This window comes from Rhamphochromis longiceps, linkage group LG4 (assembly GCF_057381845.1).
Source record: "Rhamphochromis longiceps isolate RC_006_pf linkage group LG4, R_longiceps_female_GT1.1, whole genome shotgun sequence".
In the NCBI taxonomy this organism is placed as follows: Eukaryota; Metazoa; Chordata; class Actinopteri; order Cichliformes; family Cichlidae; genus Rhamphochromis; species Rhamphochromis longiceps.
Genome location: NC_140560.1, coordinates 31,801,074 through 31,823,812, shown reverse-complemented (window position 1 = coordinate 31,823,812; position 22,739 = coordinate 31,801,074). Strand labels below are relative to the sequence as shown.

Sequence of the window (22,739 nt, the reverse complement as noted above, 5' to 3'; positions counted from 1 at the left end):
AATGGTCATCTCTCAAAATGTCCTAAACCCAATGTCTTCAGCATAAAAACTGACATTCAAGAAGAATATTTAACACATAAACCGCTACTCCATTTGTCTTTTAAGTTGCTCTTAATTTACTAATTATATCTCAGATTATTAGGTTTTTAGCAATTTGGCACAGGCTAGCAGAAGACCAAATATTATCAGCAGTTATGTTAGTGATACCCTAGCCCCCATGTTGCCCAGTCCACTAAAATAAATATGTATGTATGTTATCTATCCAGTAGATGGCACAATCTAACTTTAAAGCACAAAATGTCTCCAGTCTCTTTACTTTGTGTGGCTGTGTGTCTCAGTGCAGACGCAGGATAACCAGCTGTAATATAAAGGCAATATGACTACTCAAAGGGAATCAATGAATAAATTAACCAAAGCTTTGATGAATATATCAATTAAGCCTCACACTGACTACCTGTATGAATGAACTGGACAGAAAAGAGTCAAACTGAACGCCTCCCTCCATCTCTCTCTTACACACAAACGCCTTCTTGTGTAACTCTATCCTCCTCTCTCCCTGCCCCTTCCCTCCCTCTCTTCACATCTCTCCCTCTTCCGTTTTTTTCCAATTCTTTACAGCCCACCAGAGGCTGTGAATGGTAGACAACTCATCGTATTTCGTTCCACTGGCGAGTATCACACCAGTTAGAGTGTGGGGAGGCTGAGCAGAGCGCACAGCTACAGTCAGCGATCCTCAGATGTCATGTAAAGTAACTGGCAGAACAGTGGAAATTTTTATCTGAGAGGATGATGACTGTGCTTTAAAAGCACTGAAATACGCACGATTCTTTTTTTTTTTATTCATAGGATTTCATGTGCGCGCTAAAGTGGCCATGGCGCATTTTACGCACTACAGGTAACCAGTGTTTTGGAGGCTAAAACAACCAAAGCATGGATTAAACTGCAAGTATTTTCCCCCACTTTCTTCAGCAGAGCTGAAATGGCGGCACTTCGTAGAAAATTTGGCGAAGACTATCAGGTGGTTAACACAAATCGGGCTTCATCTTTTTCTGCTCCGGTCAAGAAAAAACGCCAGCGTTTCGTGGAGAAGAACGGTCGCTGCAATGTGCAGCACGGAAACCTCGGTGGAGAGACCAGCAGATACCTCTCTGACCTGTTCACCACTTTGGTAGACTTAAAGTGGCGATGGAACCTACTGATCTTCATCCTAACTTACACCATCGCATGGCTGGTCATGGCATCGATGTGGTGGGTCATTGCGTACATCAGAGGAGATTTAAATCATGGCCACGACTCATCCTACACCCCCTGTGTGGCCAATGTTTACAACTTCCCCTCAGCTTTTCTGTTCTTCATCGAGACTGAGGCCACAATTGGTTACGGCTACCGGTACATTACGGAGAAGTGCCCGGAAGGCATAATCCTTTTCTTGTTCCAATCGCTGCTGGGCTCCATAGTGGACGCTTTTCTCATCGGTTGTATGTTCATAAAAATGTCCCAACCCAAGAAACGCGCAGAAACGCTCATGTTCAGTCAGGACGCGGTGATTTCTCTGCGAGACGGCAAACTGTGCCTGATGTTCCGTGTGGGCAACCTACGGAACAGCCACATGGTGTCCGCACAGATCAGGTGCAAGCTTATAAAGGTAAGCTTAATATCGACACACTCGGCTAATAACATAATAATAAATTTAAAAAGAAGCTAAATCTGCAAGAGTAAGAGCAGTTCGTTTTAGACCACATCTCCTTTCATCAGTAAAGCAAATCATGACTTTGAAATAGATGCAATGTAGTTAACTTACACTAACTTGTTAGACTCCCTGCTGATACACTGGAGCTTCAGCAGCACTGCGTTATCTCATCAGCGTGGAGCACTTTCTTTGAAGGCTGGCATCCCGTGTTTTGTTTGTTTTTTACTTTCCTTAAGCTTCCACGGTCATTTATTTTAAGCGTGACTGCACACTTGAATGACAGCTTGCATCGCTGAATCTCTAACCTAAGCCCACGAAGCCAAAGACAAGCTGCAAATTGCTCAAGTATATAACAAGTATATATGGTGAAGCTGAGCAGCAGCCAGATGGGTGCCTCACAAACCACTGAAATAAGAGAGAAAAGACTGTGTTGTCATTGGGGGGGGGGGGGGGGGGGGGGGGGGGGCTGCAGTGTGCATGGTCCCTACTGTGTCCAGCATCAGCTCCGCTTCAACTGGTGACACATGGGCAGATAGAAGTGTATCAGTAAGCAGATGTGACAGACAGATGCCCCTCCCCCTTGTGTTTGATAGAAAGTTAGACTCAGTGAATCAGTAGGGAGCTGAGATTGACACACCACAGCAGATCACTGGACTCAGTAAAACAATGCTCTGGAGAGAGAGTGTTAAGACATAAAAAGTATTTAAGGTGATGCATTTTTTTAAAAAATTCCTTTCTGAAATTTAAAAAGAGTTAGAAAGCACTGCAGTGTTTGAATTTAGCTGCAAAAAAAGAAGAAGAAGCTTATGCATTGTTGAAGTGGGTTTGTGCCATTTTGGCTTCAACTTAGCAGATTTTGGGAGAATACAGCTAATAAACCTCAAACTCTAAAAACAGGCAGCAATGCAGAAAATTGCCACAAACAGCACCAAGGTTGACAGGCCCCCCTGTGTTAATTATCGTAATAGAGCTCCATTCAGCCACATCCATGTTCAATGTGCAAAATGGGCCATAAAGAAGACAAACAGCATTAGAGAGGCGCTTGGAGCTTGTTTATATGTGTGTTCTCCTCCGCACAGCTACATCAAGCACAGCATTGGTCAGCTTAATGATGCATTCAGGCAAAGAGGGAGGCAGGGAGGACTGTGCTATTCCACAGTTACAAGCATGGAGAAAGTGAACAACCCCATAGGCAGAAAGTAAAATTGCACATGTTTGCGATGATTTCACTCGCCTACCTTGTAAGACTGAACCATAGGCTTCTCTCCACCTGCGTAATACACCAGTGATAGTGTGAACTGCAGTACATCAGTACACTGGAGCTCAGTGTTAAATTAAGTAAGTTGAAACTGAAGGCAATTTTTTTTAATAACATGGGTATCCAAAACTTAACAAACAGGAGTGTCAATGAGATTGGAACAGACATGAAATCACTAAAAAGAATGGAAACTCCTTTTTTAATTTTATTTTTTTTTAAATGGAGCTGAGGTAAAACCCATTTGCTTCCTTTCCAGACTGCCAGAAATACAATCAGTATATATTCCAAGACCTATGCCAACCCCACATCCTCTTTACACTCCCCCTCTCTGTGAAATACAATAAATACAGCATCCACTGTGTGCTTCTTAGATTTTTTTTTTATCATTTTTTGCTCAAGGGCTTTCTGGTCTAACCTTATTCTTTCGCTTCAAAGACTCTCTTACCAAGACAGAATATTTGTAGCAGCACTGCCAGAGTACACACACACAAAGAAAAAAAAACTAACAGTCTGGTGAGTCAGTGCACAGACCACAAGCCTTGTTTAGGATTTACATACGTGTAAATATTTATCATCAAATACGATGCTGAATTAAACTACTGCCATAGTTGTATTGTTTTAAGTTGGATGCCTTTTAGTGCAGTCCCTGTGTAGAAATGTTGGTGGTGCTGTTGAACTACAGCCTTTTTTAAGTCTTGCCTCATCATAAGATACCCAAAGACATTAGTGGCAGTGGAATCATTTAACTTGTTTAGAAAGAGTTTAAAAGAGAGGCAGAGTTTAAGAAACTAAAGTGGAATACGCGAACAGCCCTCAAACTTCAGAAATCAAAACAAATGTTTTTACACTGCATCAAAATTCAACTTCAACTGTAAATCTCTATCATTTGAACTGCAAGCAGAAACATAGTTGTATCAGTGGGGTTCAAATACTAAAAACTATTGCAGATTTATCTGGAAAAACTTTGGACATCTACACAAATCAACCCAGAAAGTTTGTGCCTGCAATACGATGTTCGTTACTCGTTAGTCTTTTGAACTGAGGCGTTTCCTCTTGCTTCTCATAAACTGTAACTTGCAAACTTATAAAGCATTCAACGCCTCATTTACATGCAGAGATGTAAATGAGCGGGTATTTTCTCCTGCTGCCACCAGTGTGGTTAAAGTAGTTCATTTCCTTACTAAATCTTTTCATTGCGCAGTATTTCTTACCAAACTCATTAAAACAAAAAAAGAAGTGGGACACCACAGATGACAACGATCAGCTTTCCCTCCACTCTGCATGAAGCACTTTAGCCGAATTGAATTTGAAAACACCTGCGTAGCTCCGTTTCCTGTGGGAATCAAAACAAGCATCAAACGAGATTTGCACAAAGCTGAACCAACTCCTTCATCCAGCGCTGCAAGGCATTTTTTTAATGTCTTTAAACAGTGGTGGGTTGTACCAGCACATTTCTCAAGGTTTCTATTATATTAAATAGCATCTTCTCGTCTTTGTAGTGTTTGGAGAACAATTAAATAAGAGAATTTAGGTAAATCCACAGACTCAGTCTTCACTTTACTCTTAAATCATTCCACATTGAAAGTGCTTTTGTCAGCTCATTAAAATGAGAAAATAGAAGAATAAGAGAAAAGTCAGCATCAATAGCATTTTTTTATTTACTTCATCATTTAAATTTAGAACCATGCAACTGTAGGTCTGACTGTCAAAAGAACCATACATTTTAATAAAGATTTTTTTTACCCTAGTGTTCTTATGCAATGCCTTTAATCACTTACCATAAATATTACACAGACAGTTTGATTTATTAGCCCAAAAATGAAAAAATATGAAGGTTACAACTGGGATTAATATGAAATAATAAAGAGAATTTTTTTTTTTTTTTTAAATGTTGATTCAAATTAGTTATTTGTTGCCATTATTTATGCTACCAGTGAAGTCTGACAGAAATAAACACAATATAAATGCAGTGCAGGTAACACATTCAAATATCGTGTGCTGTGGCCGCTGCGCTGATGGTAGTAACATTACTTGTGCAAACTCTAAACGAACAAAAGCTGCCATCGTACTTTGAAATCAGAGTGACGGACAGACCAGCTGTGTCCCTGTCACTAGACAAAAATGTAAAAAAATTAAATAAAAAATGGACGTTGCTTCAGATGAAGGCTCAGACAAAAAGACAGTTCCTTTTTTTCCTGCCTTGTGTTTTCATGAGAGGAAATAAGATGCAAGAGAATGACGCAATTGACCGAAACGCGGATACAATCAAGGGAATTGGGCTGTACCCCTCATGCATATGTAAAAAGAAAGGTAGAGTAGCCTGTTGTCAGACTCCCCAGTTGTGAAAGAACAAACGTAAAGTAATAAGTAACCTTATTTCTGCTTTATTTCTTTGTCCTTTTGTACTCTGCCAACTAAAATACACTAAAAACCACACAGAAAAATCACATATCAGTCTGTCTCACCTCCTACTGGAATTCATGGACACACCGAGCCTTCATTTGAAAAGCGCCTTGGGCCATCAGCTCACACCTACGAGCAAAATTTTTGGTTTTCCCTCTCATTTTGGTCATGCCCAAGAAGCCAAAGAGAGGTTTGTGGCTCGTATTAGCAGAGGGGAACACTGCTCACTGCTTTCTTAAGCCAAGAAGAAATCGGCACCGCACTGAGGGACAATTTAGCACAATCTTTGTTAGATAAAGTCAAAAATCAACATTTAACACAGTGTGTTTGCGATGTTCAGACAGGAAGCAGCCTTGTGATTATCCTCTGCCATATATGCTGTTTCTCATCTCTTAAAAATTAGAATTTAAGGGATTCAGCTCAACTTGCAAAAAGTTATTGCTGTTGCTGCTGTGTTTGGAAAGAGCCCTGTAGTACTGCTGTGGATGATCACTGGACATGGAAAAAGGCCTTGAATCCCTGCATTATAAACGAAATAAGGAAAAGACTGACCAATGACAGCCAACATTTAAAGTCCCACCATAAGCAGCTGAAATGCAGCTTTGGAAGGCATCCACAGCAGCCTCAGAGGGCATCCTGGTGGAACATCCAAGCTGAAAATATGACTCTGGTGTAGCTGTGAGGGCGGGAGGCGGGTGTGAGTGTGCAGGACATTGATTGAAAGAGATGGTGAGCAGTGAAACAGCTGGGTAGAGCCTGGCAGATTTTTTTTCTTAATATTTTCACTGTATGAATGGTGCCTTCTATTTCAGAGATATACAAGGGAGTAAAATAGTCGTGGCTGCATATCTCCTCAGAGGATTGCACAGCAGGTTACACAGGCACTAGAACTGGAATTGATTTCCATTTTTTTTTTCTAATAAGAAAAGACTCAATTATACTATCAGGCTGCAGAGGGCTGGAAAAAACAGACCTCGAATCCCTGCATGTATTGATGAGCGAGTCCAAGAGCTGGAAAGTCTGCTCTGTTCATGTTTCTCGTGTGTTTGTATTCTATACTTAAATAATTCAGTCCACACAGGACAGAACATTCTGATGTAGGAGTGTGCATTCTCAAATATACATAAGAACAGATGTACAGCTTGGATTCCCAAGGTTTCTTTCTGAGGCATTTGCTATTGCTCCGGATCTGTAATGTGAAGTTTTTCTTTCTTCTATCAGGGGTAAAGCACTGGACCATTATTTTTGCATAAATACAGCATCTTTAGGCTCCTAACAATACTAAAAGCATGAGCCTCGTTAAAGAATTTTCCACACAAGAAGAACTCACAGGGTGCACGCTGACAACAAACACACATTTTGGCCAAGAACATTGTGACACCATATCTGCCAAAGTCACAAAGTTGCCACATGGAGAATTGAATGGCTTTCCAACCTGGTCTCAGCGTTTCAAGCTACACCTAATCTTGTCTCATTTTAATTTTAGCGGAGCTTAAGCCTCTACAGCGACCTTATCAGTATGACTTTACATGCCTCTGTACTCAGGCAAATGTGGCAGGTTGTTACTTTCCAGTACGCTCTCTACTACTACTGCATATTTTCACGCACCGAGAAAGCAGCAAAGCATCCTTTGGTATTATCTCCACGTTAAGATTTAGCAATAAACTAATTATGAAGCCGTGTGCTGAGTCTAGTGTGGGAAGTTGGAGAAGAGGCGAGGTGTTGGAGCAGTGGAGGTCATGTTGTCTCGCTGTGTCTGACTTCACTGCCAGAGGCTTGAGATTGGATCCCAAAACTAATTAAAGTGAGCTATTTGTTAAACGGTGCACAGTGTACAGTGGAGCAGCCACATGCAGTTGCAGCATAAAAATATAAATACCACTTTTTTGCAGGGAATGTTCAAAAACGTGAACATGTTTCAACAATCGCCCAAAATTAATCTCAACTCAGAAGATTTTTGGTTTTTGAGGGACTGCATGGGTGTACTACAATTCAACATTAATGGGTTACATGAGTCACAAAAGTGGCTCTTTCTTAATTTGGCTTAACCAACGTGCACCTCTAACCAGATTAAAATCAGGTGTAAGCGCCACATTTTCAATAACTAAAAGGAATTAATTTCCTAACAATATAATTTCTCATGCTTGTATGCAGAGCCCGTTAAGCTGTATGTTAATAATGCCACAAATGAAGCTGTGCAGTAAAGTTAGAGCAGCGCAAACGCACTGCTTATGTTGTCATGGCAATTTACACGGATTCACAATTAGCAGCGAAGCCCATCTTGCACTGCTGCAACTAATAGAACACAGATTAGAAGATTGATTAGTCTATTAGTATGTACTGCAGAGAATTTCCAATTAATAAAATTCATTTTACTTTGATCTCGTCCAAAACTAAACGGATTCTCACGTCTCCTTCATTAAAGGATAGTGTTAGACCTAAATATGCTTCTTTAAGTTTCATGTTTAACTGGCCCGAGCTTAAAGTTTATGGGCGCTAATGTGCACGTTAGAAATGAACGGCAGCATTAAGATTGCGTTTAGAGTAAAAATAAGACCATTAATTTACGAAATTTCAAGATTAACATCTTTCTGCCATCATTCATCTCCCCCTGTTGTGTAGAAGAGAGCCTCTATTAACTTTGTTGTACAGCCCTGAGTAGGTGTCATCTTTGGAAGCTTTTCAGTTGATCTGTGCACAATAGCTGGTCTCACATTATCAGGATGAGCCGCATTTTTCTTGTGCCTCAAGACTCAATTATGTGTGTCCGATTAATGCGCCCATGTGTGTTTGAATAGCTTTCTTTCAGTTCTATTATGTAAAAAGTACACACAACAAAAATATGCAGTCTCAGAGAAAAGTAACCTGGACCTTACCCTCGGTAAAACATGTTAAATAGGAAAACTCTCCTCTTCTCAGTTGACATTTCCACACTCATAAAAGAGCACCTTTAGACAAACGTTCTCTAAAGTGGATAAATCCACCAAAAGCTGGTCTCACAATTCAATTGTGTAATTGTGTGCCTGCTCAGCTCAGTGAGGTTTCCCCTCTGAGCTCTTTCATTAACAGATCATGCAGAGGTGTATTAAACTGTATTTGATTATGATGTAAAAAGCGATTTACAGTAAAGCAGAAATGGCTGCTTGACTGGATAAAGGGAGCTTTTAGGCGAAGCAATGAAAGCTCTATGTAAGTGTTGTTCAGTTATATAAAAGGAGAAAAGTAACACATTTAAATAGAAAAAATGAAATCTTGAGTTGCTGTGGTAGGAACACATCTTGGTGACGATGGTGCAACAAAGGTTCTGCAGAGAAACTGAGCCGTCTTTTATGCTTTTACCAGAGGCTGGCTACATTAAGCGATTCTGCCTTTCAACAGCTGAAAGTGTAGGAAGATGCAGACATTCATTTTAAACCCGTTCGTAAGCAGTCTTAAACACAAGCAGTTGTTTGCAGTTGCAGTCTCGTTTGTAAGAGCAGAAGAACACCATGCAGTCTACCTCAGGTTGTTTCTCCCAATTAATTTAACTTGTGATTTAACTTTTCTAATTAATCTCACTCAGTCTTGGCTGGATTGGCTTGAATGAAATGTTAACCAAGGCTTTTCTAAATCTAATGATTAGGCTGTGCATAACTTGCAGCCTGAAAGCGCGCGTGATTTGGACGGATTGTCGGCCGGTCGATCTGATTGCCTATAAGCACCTCCACCTCCATCTCCACTGAGGCTGCTGATTGATGAGGGTCTGGCCGAGCAGGAGTGGAGTTGAGTAGGAAGACCAGGACCCTTTAGGTCTAATCAGTTTTATTTATCACCTGTCTTTATCCATGAGCATCATTCACACCACTGAGACACTTCCACTGCAAGCACAGAGGGGGAAAAAAAAAACGCCTCGCTTTTCTAATGATAATGAGTAGCTGAGTCGTTGATGGGCATGGTGAGCAATCAGACGTGACAGGTAAAAATTCAAAGAGAGATGTTTGTGTGCTCATCCAGTGCTTCTTCTCCCCAAAAATATTGTGGAGAAGAAATAAAAACAGTTCCTGTCTGACTATGTGAGAGCTTGGAGAGAAAAATCTGTTGATTGGTTGAAACAGCATGTCAGATTTACAGGAGGAAAAAAAAGCAGACAAGCTCAGCTATCTCGGGATCTTTGTGCAAGAAGGAGTCTAGGAGAGTGCCAGGGGGCCTTTGTAAGAAGCTTTGCCTGTCAATGTTTGCATACAGTCATCCATCTTTTTAATCTTAAGCGACTAAGACAGAAAGTGAAAAGAAGAATTTCCCTAAGCTAACATGAGATAACCCTCAAAGGAGGAACAATGCCAAATAGTATTCAGTGGCCTGTAAGCACCTGACAAGTGAACAATGCCCGCTCGACACGAAAGTCATTCCCCGACATAAATCCAGACGAGCATCTCATTGATATTCACAGGAGATAGAAATAGAATGCAGTGTTTTCTGGCAATGCAAAACCTGTTTACTCGCACCTTATTCACAGTTTGCATCTGGGAGATAGGACAATATCACCGGCAGGTCAGGATGAAATCGGACTAGGACTAGTAACTGTAGCGCGGGGGGCGGGAAGTACAAAGAAGCACACTAAAAGAAAATTTTCATTAATTAAACTTATTTTTGCAGCACTTCAAACTCAGCAGTAGCTACTTTATTATCTAGTAAAACGAATACAGATTCTAACAATAAATCATGTTTATAGACATGCTGTTTAATATGCACGGTTGTTTGGAGTTTGGATTAATGATTACCTGCTGCAACATTTTGAGATAATTTACACGAGGAAAAAAATGCAGAACCATCTCTGTGCACCGTCACATTAGCTAAGACTAATATGCAGTCTATGTGCATGCATCAGAAAAATTACCTGATGACATTTTGTTAAACTAGTCAGCATCAGTGTTTCAGATAAATGTGATGTATCGTCTTTGGATTATTTTATAAACAGTTTCTGCTTTTACTTTAGTTTTCCCATTCGGTATAATGCCTTGATTACCTACATTCACGTCATGCTCAGTTATAGCTTAACTAGGCTATTTTTAGGCTAGCTAACTTTAAACTTCATCACATTTAAAGAAGGCACCAAAAACCAAGAGAAACGCTCAAGCAAAGTGTATTTTATTCCATAAACTTTATACTATACATGAAAAAAGTGTGCTTATGTGTTTAAGCTCTCTTGAAGACATGTTCATCTAATGGCCCAGACACAGGAGAATAAAGAAGAGGACAGAAATTTCCTTTGTAGTTTTTAGATGATTCCAATTAATTTCTTCACATTTAGCAATCTAAAAGTACTACAGCAGCCACTTTCAATTGCAGTGTGGTTGCATAGGTCCCCTGGTAAAAGGTAGACTGTCTCCAAACAGTCGTGGTTGGATTGGGCCTGATTGTAGTCACCTTTAGACTAATGAAGGTCTGCTAGTAATTGCTGATTTATAACAGACTGCAAACACTCTGCAAGCAATATATGTAATATGGGGACTCCACTCAACTGGTCGTATTCTAGTTATATTCTTACATGAAAGGAAAGCTGCTTGAGTTCCTGTCTGATTCTGCTGTTAAGATGATGTCCTGGAGCAATGACATCACTAATTTCTGTTTCAAATCTTTGAGATTCTGGCTGGACTCTGAATGTAAGCAGTCTATGTGTATACAAATGGCAACAAAATTGCAACAGACAGCAAGAAATTTGTAAATTTCCACCTATTTATCACTGTTATCACAAAAAATTTAATGGAATTGCAAACTTGACTCCTTCAACCAGGAATCTCTTATTACCACTTTTATTGCCATTTTAATGCACCACAGTTGCTTTAATGATGGCAACTGACTCTAAGTGGTCACAGACCCCATTTTTGAAGCAACCATTTCAAAGGAAACATGACTGCAAGTTCATTGCACAGAGTCACAATAAAGGTTGTTTGTGCTGTGGTCTCCAACTGCTGTTTTCTGTCGAGCACCTGTAGCAAGACCGGCATCAGCACATCACCTGGTCTGGTTTATTTCAAGGCCAAATAGCACATCATTATTTATTTCCCTGTTGTTAAGAAGTGGGGTGGCTGTAGCTCAGATGGTAGAGCAGGTCAGCAACTAACCGGAAGGTTGGTGGTTCAATCAAAAATATCCTTGGGCAAGATACTAACCCCATGTTGCTCTTCGATCCATCGGAGTGTGAATGTGCATGAATGTTAGATAGGGAGCACTTAACAGCTTAGAAAAAATGCTCGTGTGAATGGGTGTGATTGGGTGAATGAATTAGTTGTATAAAGTGCTTTGAGTGATCAGATAGAGTAGAAAAGCGCTATATTTGAACCAGTCCATTTACCATTTACCAGAAGTATTCCCTGAATGCTGAAACTTTCAGCAGCTGTCTGCTCTCAGATTTAGGGTTTAGGTTTACATATCTGCAACTTCAGCTACTTTTAGCTACATTCCAAACACTACAGCCCCTCTTCATCTCTCACTCCTTTTCTATTGCAAGTTGAAAGCAGAAAGCTTTCTCTTAGATAAGGCAAGGCAAGGCAAGTTTATTTGTATAGCACAATTCAACAACAAGGTGATTCAAAGTGCTTTACAGAGACATTAGAAACAAGAACAAATAAAAAGCATGATTTAAAATTGATTAAAACACGCAAATAAACTAACTAACTAATTAACAAACAAACAAACAAACAAACAAACAAACAAAACAGTATATAAAATCAAAACAGATAAAATCAGAACAGTAGATAAAATTAGTAGTTAAATGTAAGTTTTGAAATTTAAGCTTAAAAGTGTGGATTTGGTGCTTTATTCAAATGCAGCTGAGAACAGGTGAGTCTTCAACCTGGATTTAAATAAACTGAGTGTTTCAGCTAATCTGAGGCTTTCTGGGAGTTTGTTCCAGATATAAGGAGCATAAAAGCTGAATGCAGCTTCTCCGTGTCTGGTTCTGACTCTGGGAACTGATAAGTGATAAGATAAGTGTTTAGGCTAAGCATGCAAATATATTTCAACAGCCGTGTCTTTAATTTAATGTGCGCTCTTCAATCAGCTGGTGACCAGTGGGCTGAAAACATCAACAATGAGTCTGCAGACTGGCTTTTTAACCAAATCATGGAGCAAGCATCTGCTTAACTAGCTAACTCCAGTGGATAATTTCTATTCTAGCCAGAGCAAAATTAGTGGTTACTCATTTGGGTCAGAGTAAAACAGAATGGCTTAGATCAGTAAACAGATGACCCAGCTAGGTTAGGGGTGTGTTAAGTAGCCTACAAATGGCCAATTTCCAGTTTCATTGGTGTTTCGGGCAGGGGTGAAAGAGGGGACTGTGTTTTAGTGAATAGTGTATTGATTATTATTAAGATTCACAACAAGAACAAAAGATCCAGAAATGGCAGAAAGCATTACAGAGAAGCTGGTGAGGCTGTGTGGTAGTCTGTGTGGGAGTTCATTATGAAGCTGCGTGGAGCTGAGGTGGAGGAGTAGTGTGTGCTGTTAGGTGGGTGGCTGGTGAGTGACGCATCCAAATAATTGGTTTGAGGTAAAACAATGACCCAAAAAAAGAGAGAAGAGTAGAGAAGGCAGGGTGTCATGTAAAAGAATCTAAAAATTAATCTGTGAAAAGAGTAAAATCATCTTTTTGCAGATTATTTTCTTTGGAGTTAATGACATTAATTTACTTTAAAAGGAGTTTAAGCATCTTTTTTTGATAACTGACTTTAACTGAGCTCCACGATGCCAAAGAAGATATTGTTCCTAATTATCTTAAATGTGGATTTTTGCCAAAATAATCTTTGATTCTCAAGACTTTTTTTTCCCCACCCACACCTGTTTTTATCTTCCCTTCCTACATTTTTTATAGCTATGAAAATATTTCACATTAATTATACAGGGTGGGCCATTTATATGGATACACCGTAATAAAATGGGAATGGTTGGTGATATTAAAGTCCTGTTTGTGGCACATTAGTATATGTGAGGGGGCAAACTCCACAAGATGGGTGGTGACCATGGTGGCCATTTAGAAGTCGGCCATCTTGGATACAACTTTTGTTTTTTCAATAGGAAGAGGGCCATGTGACACATCAAACTTATTGGTAATGTCACAAGAAAAACAACGGTGTTCTTGGTTTCAACGTAACTTTATTCTTTCATGAGTTAGTTACAAGTTTCTCTTTGTTCACAGCCTTTGACATGTCGAAGAGGTTAACACGTGAGGAGCGGATCGAAATTGTGTTGATATCTGGTGAACGCAGTAACCGGGTCATTGCAGCAGATTTCAATGCAAGACACCCTGCGAGACCACCCATCTCCCATGCTACAGTTAGCAAACTGCTTGCTAAGTTTCATGAAACTGGTTCAGTGTTGGATTTGCCAAAATGTGGACAAGAAAACTGTCACTAATGAAGAAACATCAGTGGCTATCCTAGCTTCATTCAGCAAGAGCCCACAGCGTAGCACTTGCTGCATGTCACTGGAGAGTGGCATTAGTCGAACATCAGTGATGGTTTGGTGTGGTATATGGGGTACAACGATAGTGGGTCCATTCGTCATCAATGGAAACCTCAAGGCCACTGGATATTTGAAGTTGCTACATGATGATGTGTTTCCCTCTTTATGCACTGAAGCTGGCACGTTCCCTGAGTTTTTCCAGCAAGATGGTGCACCACCACATTATGGGTGCCAGGTCCGAGCATTCCTAGATGAACAGTTTCCTGGAAAGTGGATTGGTTGTCGTGGGCCAGTTGAATGGCCCCCAAGGTCTCCCGATCTGACCCCCTTAGACTTTTGTCTTTGGGGTCATCTGAAGGCAATTGTCTATGGTGTGAAGATACGAGATGTGCAGCACCTGAAACTACGGATACTGGATGCCTGTGCTGGCATTTCTCCTGCGGTGTTGCTATCAGTGTGTGAAGAGTGGGAGAAGAGGGTTGCATTGACAATCCAAGACAATGGTCAGCACATTGAACATGTTTTATAAGTGGCCAGAAACTTGTAAATACAGTAACTCATGAAAGAATAAAGTTACGTTGAAACCAAGCACACCATTGTTTTTCTTGTGACATTACCAATAAGTTTGATGTGTCACATGGCCCTCTTCCTATTGAAAAAACAAAAGTTGTATCCAAGATGGCCGACTTCTAAATGGCCACCATGGTCACCACCCATCTTGAGGAGTTTGCCCCCTCACATATACTAATGTGCCACAAACAGGACTTTAATATCACCAACCATTCCCATGTTATTGCGGTGTATCCATATAAATGGCCCACCCTGAAGCTTTTGAAAATCGGAAAGGCTTTTTGCAGCAGGATGTCAGAAAATGTCTTGAAATTTAAAAGACTTTGTAATAACAGGTGAAACAGACTGCTAATTGAGAAAATGTGAAGAGAAAAGGTGAACAGATTGATTAGACAGAATAAGACAGGAAAGAAGAAAATACATCCAGGACCCCGGTGCTGAGCTCTAACATCATCTGGGCAATTAAATGCTTCCGCACCAATTAACGCTCTGTGGGAAAGTCCTGTCCAAACACAGCTGTCTCATACGTCTGCCTGCAAGTTCTCCTAGAAATCAATGTGAAGCGCAAAGTCTGTGGACATGGCAAACAAGATAGCACAGAGAGAGAGTGAGGGATTATATATATAGAGTGAGAGAGTTATATATTTTAAGAGAAATGCATTTTCTCACCTTTTGACTCATGAAATTTTGGAACACTTATTAATTAGATGAAAGTAATAATATTTCTATAGTCTATCGGTCTGCTTTTAAAATATCAGTTGAGTCTGGACCACTATACTCGAATTAATTGATGTTATTTCAATCTGCTGTCCTTTAGATTTGAAGGTAGACATCAACTACAAAACCCAGCACAGGAGAAAGCAGGCAGCATTGAGAACAGCATGAAAGGAGTAGTTGGAGCAGAAGTGGGTTGCAAAGCAGTTTGCAGATGGGCAGAAAGTACAAGCATGCTAAAGCAGCTTAAATAGTTTTTCATATACAGCTCAATTACAAATGAGGTACTTAACTTGCCACACTTTTCCATTGGACTTGTAATACTGGGCATTTTAACATTGTCATAAAGTACCAAGTAGAATACAAAAATATTTCATTTATAGGTGGACAGAAGAACTCAATTGACTTTTTAAAGACTACATGAATGTAATTATCACTTCCCTGTCTCTTTCTTTTATTTTTGTATCTTTTTGTTTTGCTTTCTTTACACTTTCCTCTGTCTCCGTCTACTTATGTGTGACTTTTATCTTTCAGTCTCGTCAGACACCTGAGGGCGAGTTCCTGCCTCTGGACCAGTGCGAATTGGATGTAGGCTTTGGAACGGGTGCAGACCAGCTCTTTCTGGTATCCCCTCTCACCATTTGTCATGAAATTAATCCCAAGAGCCCCTTTTTTGACCTATCCCAGCGCTCTCTCATGAGTGAACAGTTTGAAATTGTCGTTATCCTCGAGGGCATCGTTGAAACTACCGGTGAGCAATCTTACGTCATTTCTTTAAACTGTGTCCTTCCCCATTCCCATTGTTTGTTTTCTCTCCCCGCTTTACTCACTCCCAATCTAAATGTAAAGTCCAACATTAATAACAAGCCACATAACGCTCCTATCAAATAGATACTCATAATCTGGAATCTAATTTCCCCACCTTCCCAGTTTGGCATATTTGAACAGCACAAGAACTGGAGAAACCAAGGATGACATCAACACATGAGAATGATGCACTGATTGAATTTCAAGGGATATTTTATTTCTGCAGAATTAGTTTATGTCTACTCTATGCATAATAAAACCCTGTGGTCATAGATGCGTGTGTCACTTTGATGAATGAGGTTTTAGTTGAAGTTCCACTCAATTTTTCACATGACAGCTGAGCGCAGAAGTAATTCAGAGGGTGTGAGACACTGGTATAAAGCCGCTGCTGTACGCTACAGGCAGCCATGCTGGAGTACCCTCAGCAACAACACAGATCTCTCTGTTGCATATTTAACACAATGATTCATCCCAAAAGTCCAATACAAATAAATCCATCCTCCTCTTTTCTTTTCAGCCGTGCTTCTAGGCATCCCCCCATAACCCTGCCTGTGTCACTGTTGTAGGAGAAACCATGGAGCTGAATAGGCTTAGAGCAGAAGGGAAGGATCAGCGGGAAGTGAGAAGCCAGGCAGGCAACACGGCTGTGCTCTGTTGATAACACCATTAAATCAGGGTGCAGCTAGAAGTCTAGTGTCGCAGTGCACAGCACTCGGAGCTGAGGAGTAGAAGAGGAAAGCCCTGGAAGTGTCACCTACAATTGTCCACAATATGCTGTCAACTGTATGGAAAAGGAATGCTTAAAAATAATAACAATAATAAAAATAAGCATATTTTTAAAATGTCATTTCCGTATGTGCATCTTCACACTAACCCACATCCCATTACCCCAAACACATTAACAGCTTCCCGGTATATCCAGCTGCTGCTGACACAGCTGTTCAGCTTGTTGATCGTCTCTCCTACTCATTGACTTTGTTTCAACCAGACTTGACAGATTACCATGCAGTGGCTCTAATTCTTGTCAGTTTTAGTTTATGTCTTCAAGGCATTTTTTTTTCTGTTTTCAACAATGTGACAAAACTACTTAATTTCATTGCTGATAAAAAAAATTCTGACAGCTAAAATCAATTCCAAGCTCTCGTTTATGTCTGATTTTAAACAACGAGTTATAGTTAGTTTCTTCTGTGTGGCAATAGAACAGGATCACATGGGTTGTCGCTTGAACCCAGCATCACACAAGATCCATGCTGGTGCTGACTTCTGGCAACCTAATGAGATGAAAACTGAGAATGGCAGAATTTGTTAGCTCTATATAAGAAACTATAAAACTAAAGGGCAGTCAACATGGCATAAGATTTTTTTTTTGTCCTTTTAATGGTATATTGACTTCATCTTTAGGCTGCCCCTTGACAATATGCAGATGACGTGCAACTATGTAAATTCGCTGACCCTAACATAACACTCAGCAAATGAAGTTGATGTACTCTCTAACCTCTGCCAGTGTCAGGAATTTTACATAAAGTCTTGATGTGCCGAGGGCTTTTATTTTTATGCAAAAAGCAGTAGACATTAACCAGAATACCTAAAGTATGCTTAAATGATGAACCTTAACTAGCATGCCTGTCAGAGTCGACCCAAAAGCTTCCATTGCATTGATATTACTGTTGTCTTGTGCAACTATAATCAACTGAAGTTCAGTTTTTTACTGGTAAGAGTGGAGAAAATGCTGGAAAATTATCCTAAACTTGCAACTGCAATTAAAGCTGAGCCTTAAGGCAATTAGAAAAAAAATACAGAAATGGTGAAGAGTTTCTGTGGATGAAGATGAGTCGTGTGCCTGGAATAGCATCAGGTTATGACATAACACAGAACATATCATCCCTCAGAGGGACTGGATCAGACTCCTACTCTTTAGCCAACTGTAGTGTTTCACAGAAGAGCTCAGGTTGTAGCAAAGCCATTGGATCAGAAAAGAAACTCAAACTAAGTGATTATTGATCACGAATGACCTCCAACAAACATCCAAAAGTCAAGAAAATTACTTTACAAGCCTCAGGTCAAATGGAAAACGTGTACACAAAGCAGACGCACAGGCACCCCCATTACTAGAAATCTTTGCTTAATACATCATCTATAATTTAGGCCCTCCACCAGAGCATGATGAAAACTGATCCCAGTTTGCCAACAGATGATTTTCTTCTAGCTGGCCGAAGACTGAAGCTGCAATCAACACAGAGAGTTAAATAAAGACAAGTAAAGACAGAACACATGCCATGTTGTTTTGATGTAAGAGCATCACGATGATCAGATTTAAATGAGCAATTATCACAACCAGCTTTGCCTAAACCATCTGCCAACTTTAGCCACCATTAATGGAAGAAAATGTGAAAATAATTTACCAGATCAAGGAAAGATAAACTTACAAAGCTTATGAAATCCAGGAAAGAAATATATGCATATATATATATATATATATATATATATATACACATATATATACATATATATATACATATATATATACATATATATATATATATATATACACACACATATATATATATATATATATATATATATATATATATATATATTAGGGGTGCAATGATACACAAAATTCACGGTTCGGTTCGGTTCGATACTTTGGTGTCACGGTTCGATATTTTTTCGATACAAAAAAAATGTTCATGCCGTTTTAATTTGTCATTTATTAAAATTATAAATATATATTTTAACTCAAAAGTACAGTTTTTAAATTTAACCCTAACCCTTGTGCGTGTTTTTTATTTTGACAGCGAATGCGCACCTGCGGACCACTTATGTGCAGCCCTGGTTATTTAGTTCGTCATATTGCAGCCACAGAAATTCTTTTGTCCATGAAACCATAAAGCTGCACTTTCTTTTTGCCTTATAGTCTGATTTGTCATAACTTTTCCGTTTTGTGGTAAGCTTTTCTTTGGCTGTCACTTCTTCACCCTGACCTGTCTTATTTGGCTCAGCAGAACTAAAATATATATCTGTCTGTGAAGGTTCTCAGTCATCCAGGTCATCGTAGTCAAATATAAATCTTGCTGCTTTTACACACGCACTCACATAAGCTCAGCGATTCTCTGCGCGATCAACCTCTCACATGTTTAAGCTGCGGGAGATTTCACTTGTCATGTTTGCATAGTAAGCTAACGATTAATAAGACGATGTCAGAGGAATTGGTGCACAAATTATCATCACTCACAGATCAGTGCTGTCGCTCTCTATACACAGTTTGCGCGATTGCAAAGTGAAAGCAAAAAAACAAGCGCAAATTCAAACGCGATTTCAATATGTCACATATTGACAGTGGCTCACCGATGCCAATGACATAATTACCCAGCTACATTTCCGAAAGAATGCAAAAGCATTGACATATATTTTTCCTTCCTACAATAGCCCGACGGGCAGGGAAGAGATAGATTTTGGTAGCCCGACTGAAAAAAATCGCTAGCCCCGGGACGTTGAGCTAGCGATATTGCAAGCCCTGTATCTGATTGAGGAATCACTCATCTTTGGAAAAGAGAGTTTATTACAGAGAAATGTCTCTTTCCAAAATAAAAGCTATACTATCCGCTTCTTCTGGGCTATATTCTCAGCAGCATAAGGAGAATCATGTGCTAACAGCTGTCTAAATGACTCGGCTAAAGTTAGTAGCATGCTTGCTTGTTTTTTTTCTGCTTCCACTTGTCTTTGCACTAGGATGATGTCGGCGTAAATGTGCAGTCATATTCGTTGTGTTCCCACTAGTGCTTTCAGGTTAATCTCGTTGAAATGACCTTAACGCCACAACACGGCAAATCTCCGTTAACGAGCTACCGCCGATCACCCGTGCATGGGGCTAGACGGCCAACACGTTAACGAGCTAACTGCGCTAACACACTAGTTCCCACCCATGTAATTGAGCATTGCATGGCACATCCAACATACTGTTTTACTTTAGTCCATGACTCGCTTACCTTCAGGGTCATACGTCACATGAAAACCAAAATAATTCCAAACGCCAGATCTGAATGAGAGTGGGGGAGGTCCATGATGTAAGGAGAGCTTAACTTCTGTCTCGCTAGCTTGCCCTGCGCTCTTCCTTCTGACGATGCTGTCTGTGTTGAGCGCTCAGTGAATCTGCGTTCGACTACTCCGCCTAGGCTGCACTGTCGACCCTAGGCGGAGTAGTCGAACGCAGATTCACTGAGCGCTCAACACAGACAGCATCGTCAGAAGGAAAGTTGATAAAATAAATTACAAATTTTGTATTGTTCGATACATATGCGTACCGAACCGAAAGCACTGTATCGAACGGTTCAATATCGATACGAATATCGTTGCACCCCTAATATATATATATATATAATGATCTTCATCTCACATATTCCATTACAGTACATCAGTATTGGAACATGGCAAGCTTTGAAAATAAAAACATTAGGGTGTAAAAGCCTCTTGTTACTTTTATGAACTGGGAAATGCAATAGCCCTTTCATGTGGGTTTATTTTAAATCTTCTAGTACGTGACTAAACTGAACTGGATAATCACACAGAGCAAAGCATGAAGCTGTCATCACAAGAAATAAAGGAGAGAGAAAAGAGATAGCATGCAGTGATGCCGATCCTACAGATTCCTCGTTATCAGCCTATAATTGTTTTGCTGAAACCCCATTTAATAGCAGTTATTAAAATTATTACTGCCGTCACTCTCTTCTAGGTATGACATGCCAGGCAAGAACGTCATACACTGAGGATGAGGTTTTATGGGGCCATCGTTTCCTACCAGTAATGTCCCTGGAAGAGGGTTTTTTCAGGGTCGACTACTCTCAGTTCCACAGCACGTTCGAGGTGCCGACACCACCGTACAGTGTCAAGGAGCATGAAGAGAAGAATTCTCTCCCATCGCCTCTGTCTACTCCTACCCCCGCACTGACTGAGAGCCACGGTGCCCGACGTGACCGCGTGTTTTCTGTGGATTGTATTAACACTACTGAGGAAAGGGGCCATCATGTAGGGACTGGGGTTCGACTTCCAAGCAAATTGCAGAGGATGAGTTCATCGGGGAAGGAGGACCTTCAGAGGAAAGTGCTTATGCTTAGCTCCCAGCACTCAGAGAAGGCCTGCAGCACCGGAGACCTCCCCCTAAAGCTGCAACGTCTCAGTTCCTCACCTGGCCCCGAGGCAGCAAATCGTCTAGGGTTAAAGTCTCTCAAGGTGGGCTTTGAACCCATGACCCAGTCAACTGGAGACCTGTACCAACACAGCCTGCCATCCACGCTGTCCCCTGCTCCGGTTCCCATGCACAGCCCACTTCTTTCAGCCGGTGGGAGGTTGGAGGATAACTTGCCACCAAAGCTAAGGAAGATGAATGCCGACCGCTGAAATCCAGACAGTCCTGGACTATAACAACATACAGACAGTGACCTCTGACCACAAACACATGAAAAGAAGAGTCAAAGATGTACTTTACCCTTGGAGGCTTTGATTAAAACAAAAAAACAAGAGGTTTATTCATTTTTATTTCTTGAGACTAAATCTTTACTGGAATTACTGTGATTTTGTGCTTAGCAGAGGCTATGTTATTATTAATTTACGCTTTGGTACACAAAACCAGAAAACACAAACTTTGAGCTTAAAGCAAACTTGATTATTCTGCAAGAGTTGTGCATGTATACACTAAATCCATTGTTTAATGTATGCACCACTACACTTAACTGTCAATCTTAGTTTTATCTAAATATAAATTATATTAAGATGATAATAAATGCTGTTTGATCTTTCTCTTTATTGTGTTTTTATTACCGCCCCCCCAGAATTTATTATGTTTACATTAAAATTTTTAGTGCTGCAATTCTGCCAAATATCAATAAGTAATCCAGCAGTGCGATGCAATTGTAGCTTTAATAGGCTATTGTTAATGCCCGTAATTTTACCACATTGGCAAGCGACACTATGCAGGAACAATCCCATAACTCCGTGGTGCAGTAAGTGGCTATCAGAGAGAGGGAGATGATAATGAGATACACTGCTGTTAAGATGGAAAATATAAATATGTGTTTATTGGAGAATGGAAGCTGATTATAGATGACCTGTTATTGCAGACTGAATGTGGTCAGCTGAGGCATCCTGTTTAACAAGCATATCCAAACGCAGTGTACCGTCTTCACGCCAGTATATTTCAGAACACACGACCACACCAATTTGGTTAGTGGGGCTTATTGTTTTTTATCAACTTATGCCAACACAATAGATTTATTGAACTGTCATTCTGCATGTGGTCAGCATTTGTACCAAAAGCAGGTGAAATAGTAGATTGAAAGTGTAGGACAACCCTGAACACATAGGGCTTAATGAAATCCAAGTATAAACACACAACACAGCATGGATGCAATTAAGGAACAAAAACAAAATCATCATCATCAAATACAGAGTCAGCATATCCAGAGAAGACCAAAGCCTCAATTTTCCTATTGCGAGGAAGGAAGGGAGGGAAAAGGATTTTTGACTGGCTTTAACAGTACGCACGGGGTCTCCCATCAATCTGCAGCTTCGGCCACCCACTCACTTTACACAGAGCCTACATATGCTTCACACACTCTATTCCTGTAATATAGCTGCACTGAGAGCTTTGAGTGCGCTTGTATGTTTGCTAACTACGCATGTGCTTTGCCACTCTTCTCATGCTGTGTATGATTTGCCAGAAGTGGATAATAATAGCTTTACTGAAAGAAAGAAAGAGTGTGATAAGTTAGGAGAAAGAAGAAAGTTCTGATGAGAGTGAGACAGTTTTATGTAGCTAGCTGTGGTTCATTTTTTACATTTTATTTCACAATCTATTGA

At 40.2% G+C, this 22,739-nt stretch overlaps 1 protein-coding gene across 1 annotated transcript; it reads left to right on the top strand.

Annotated features, from left to right (window-relative positions):
• Positions 1-630: 630 nt before the first annotated feature.
• kcnj19a (potassium inwardly rectifying channel subfamily J member 19a) lies at positions 631-21,680 on the top strand. Its single transcript, XM_085404551.1, has 3 exons — positions 631-1,645; positions 15,612-15,828; positions 20,617-21,680. Exons 1-3 carry the CDS (start codon positions 980-982, stop codon positions 21,279-21,281), a joined length of 1,548 nt encoding a protein of 515 aa, XP_085260677.1. The 5' UTR covers positions 631-979; the 3' UTR covers positions 21,282-21,680.
• The last annotated feature ends 1,059 nt before the right edge of the window (positions 21,681-22,739 follow it).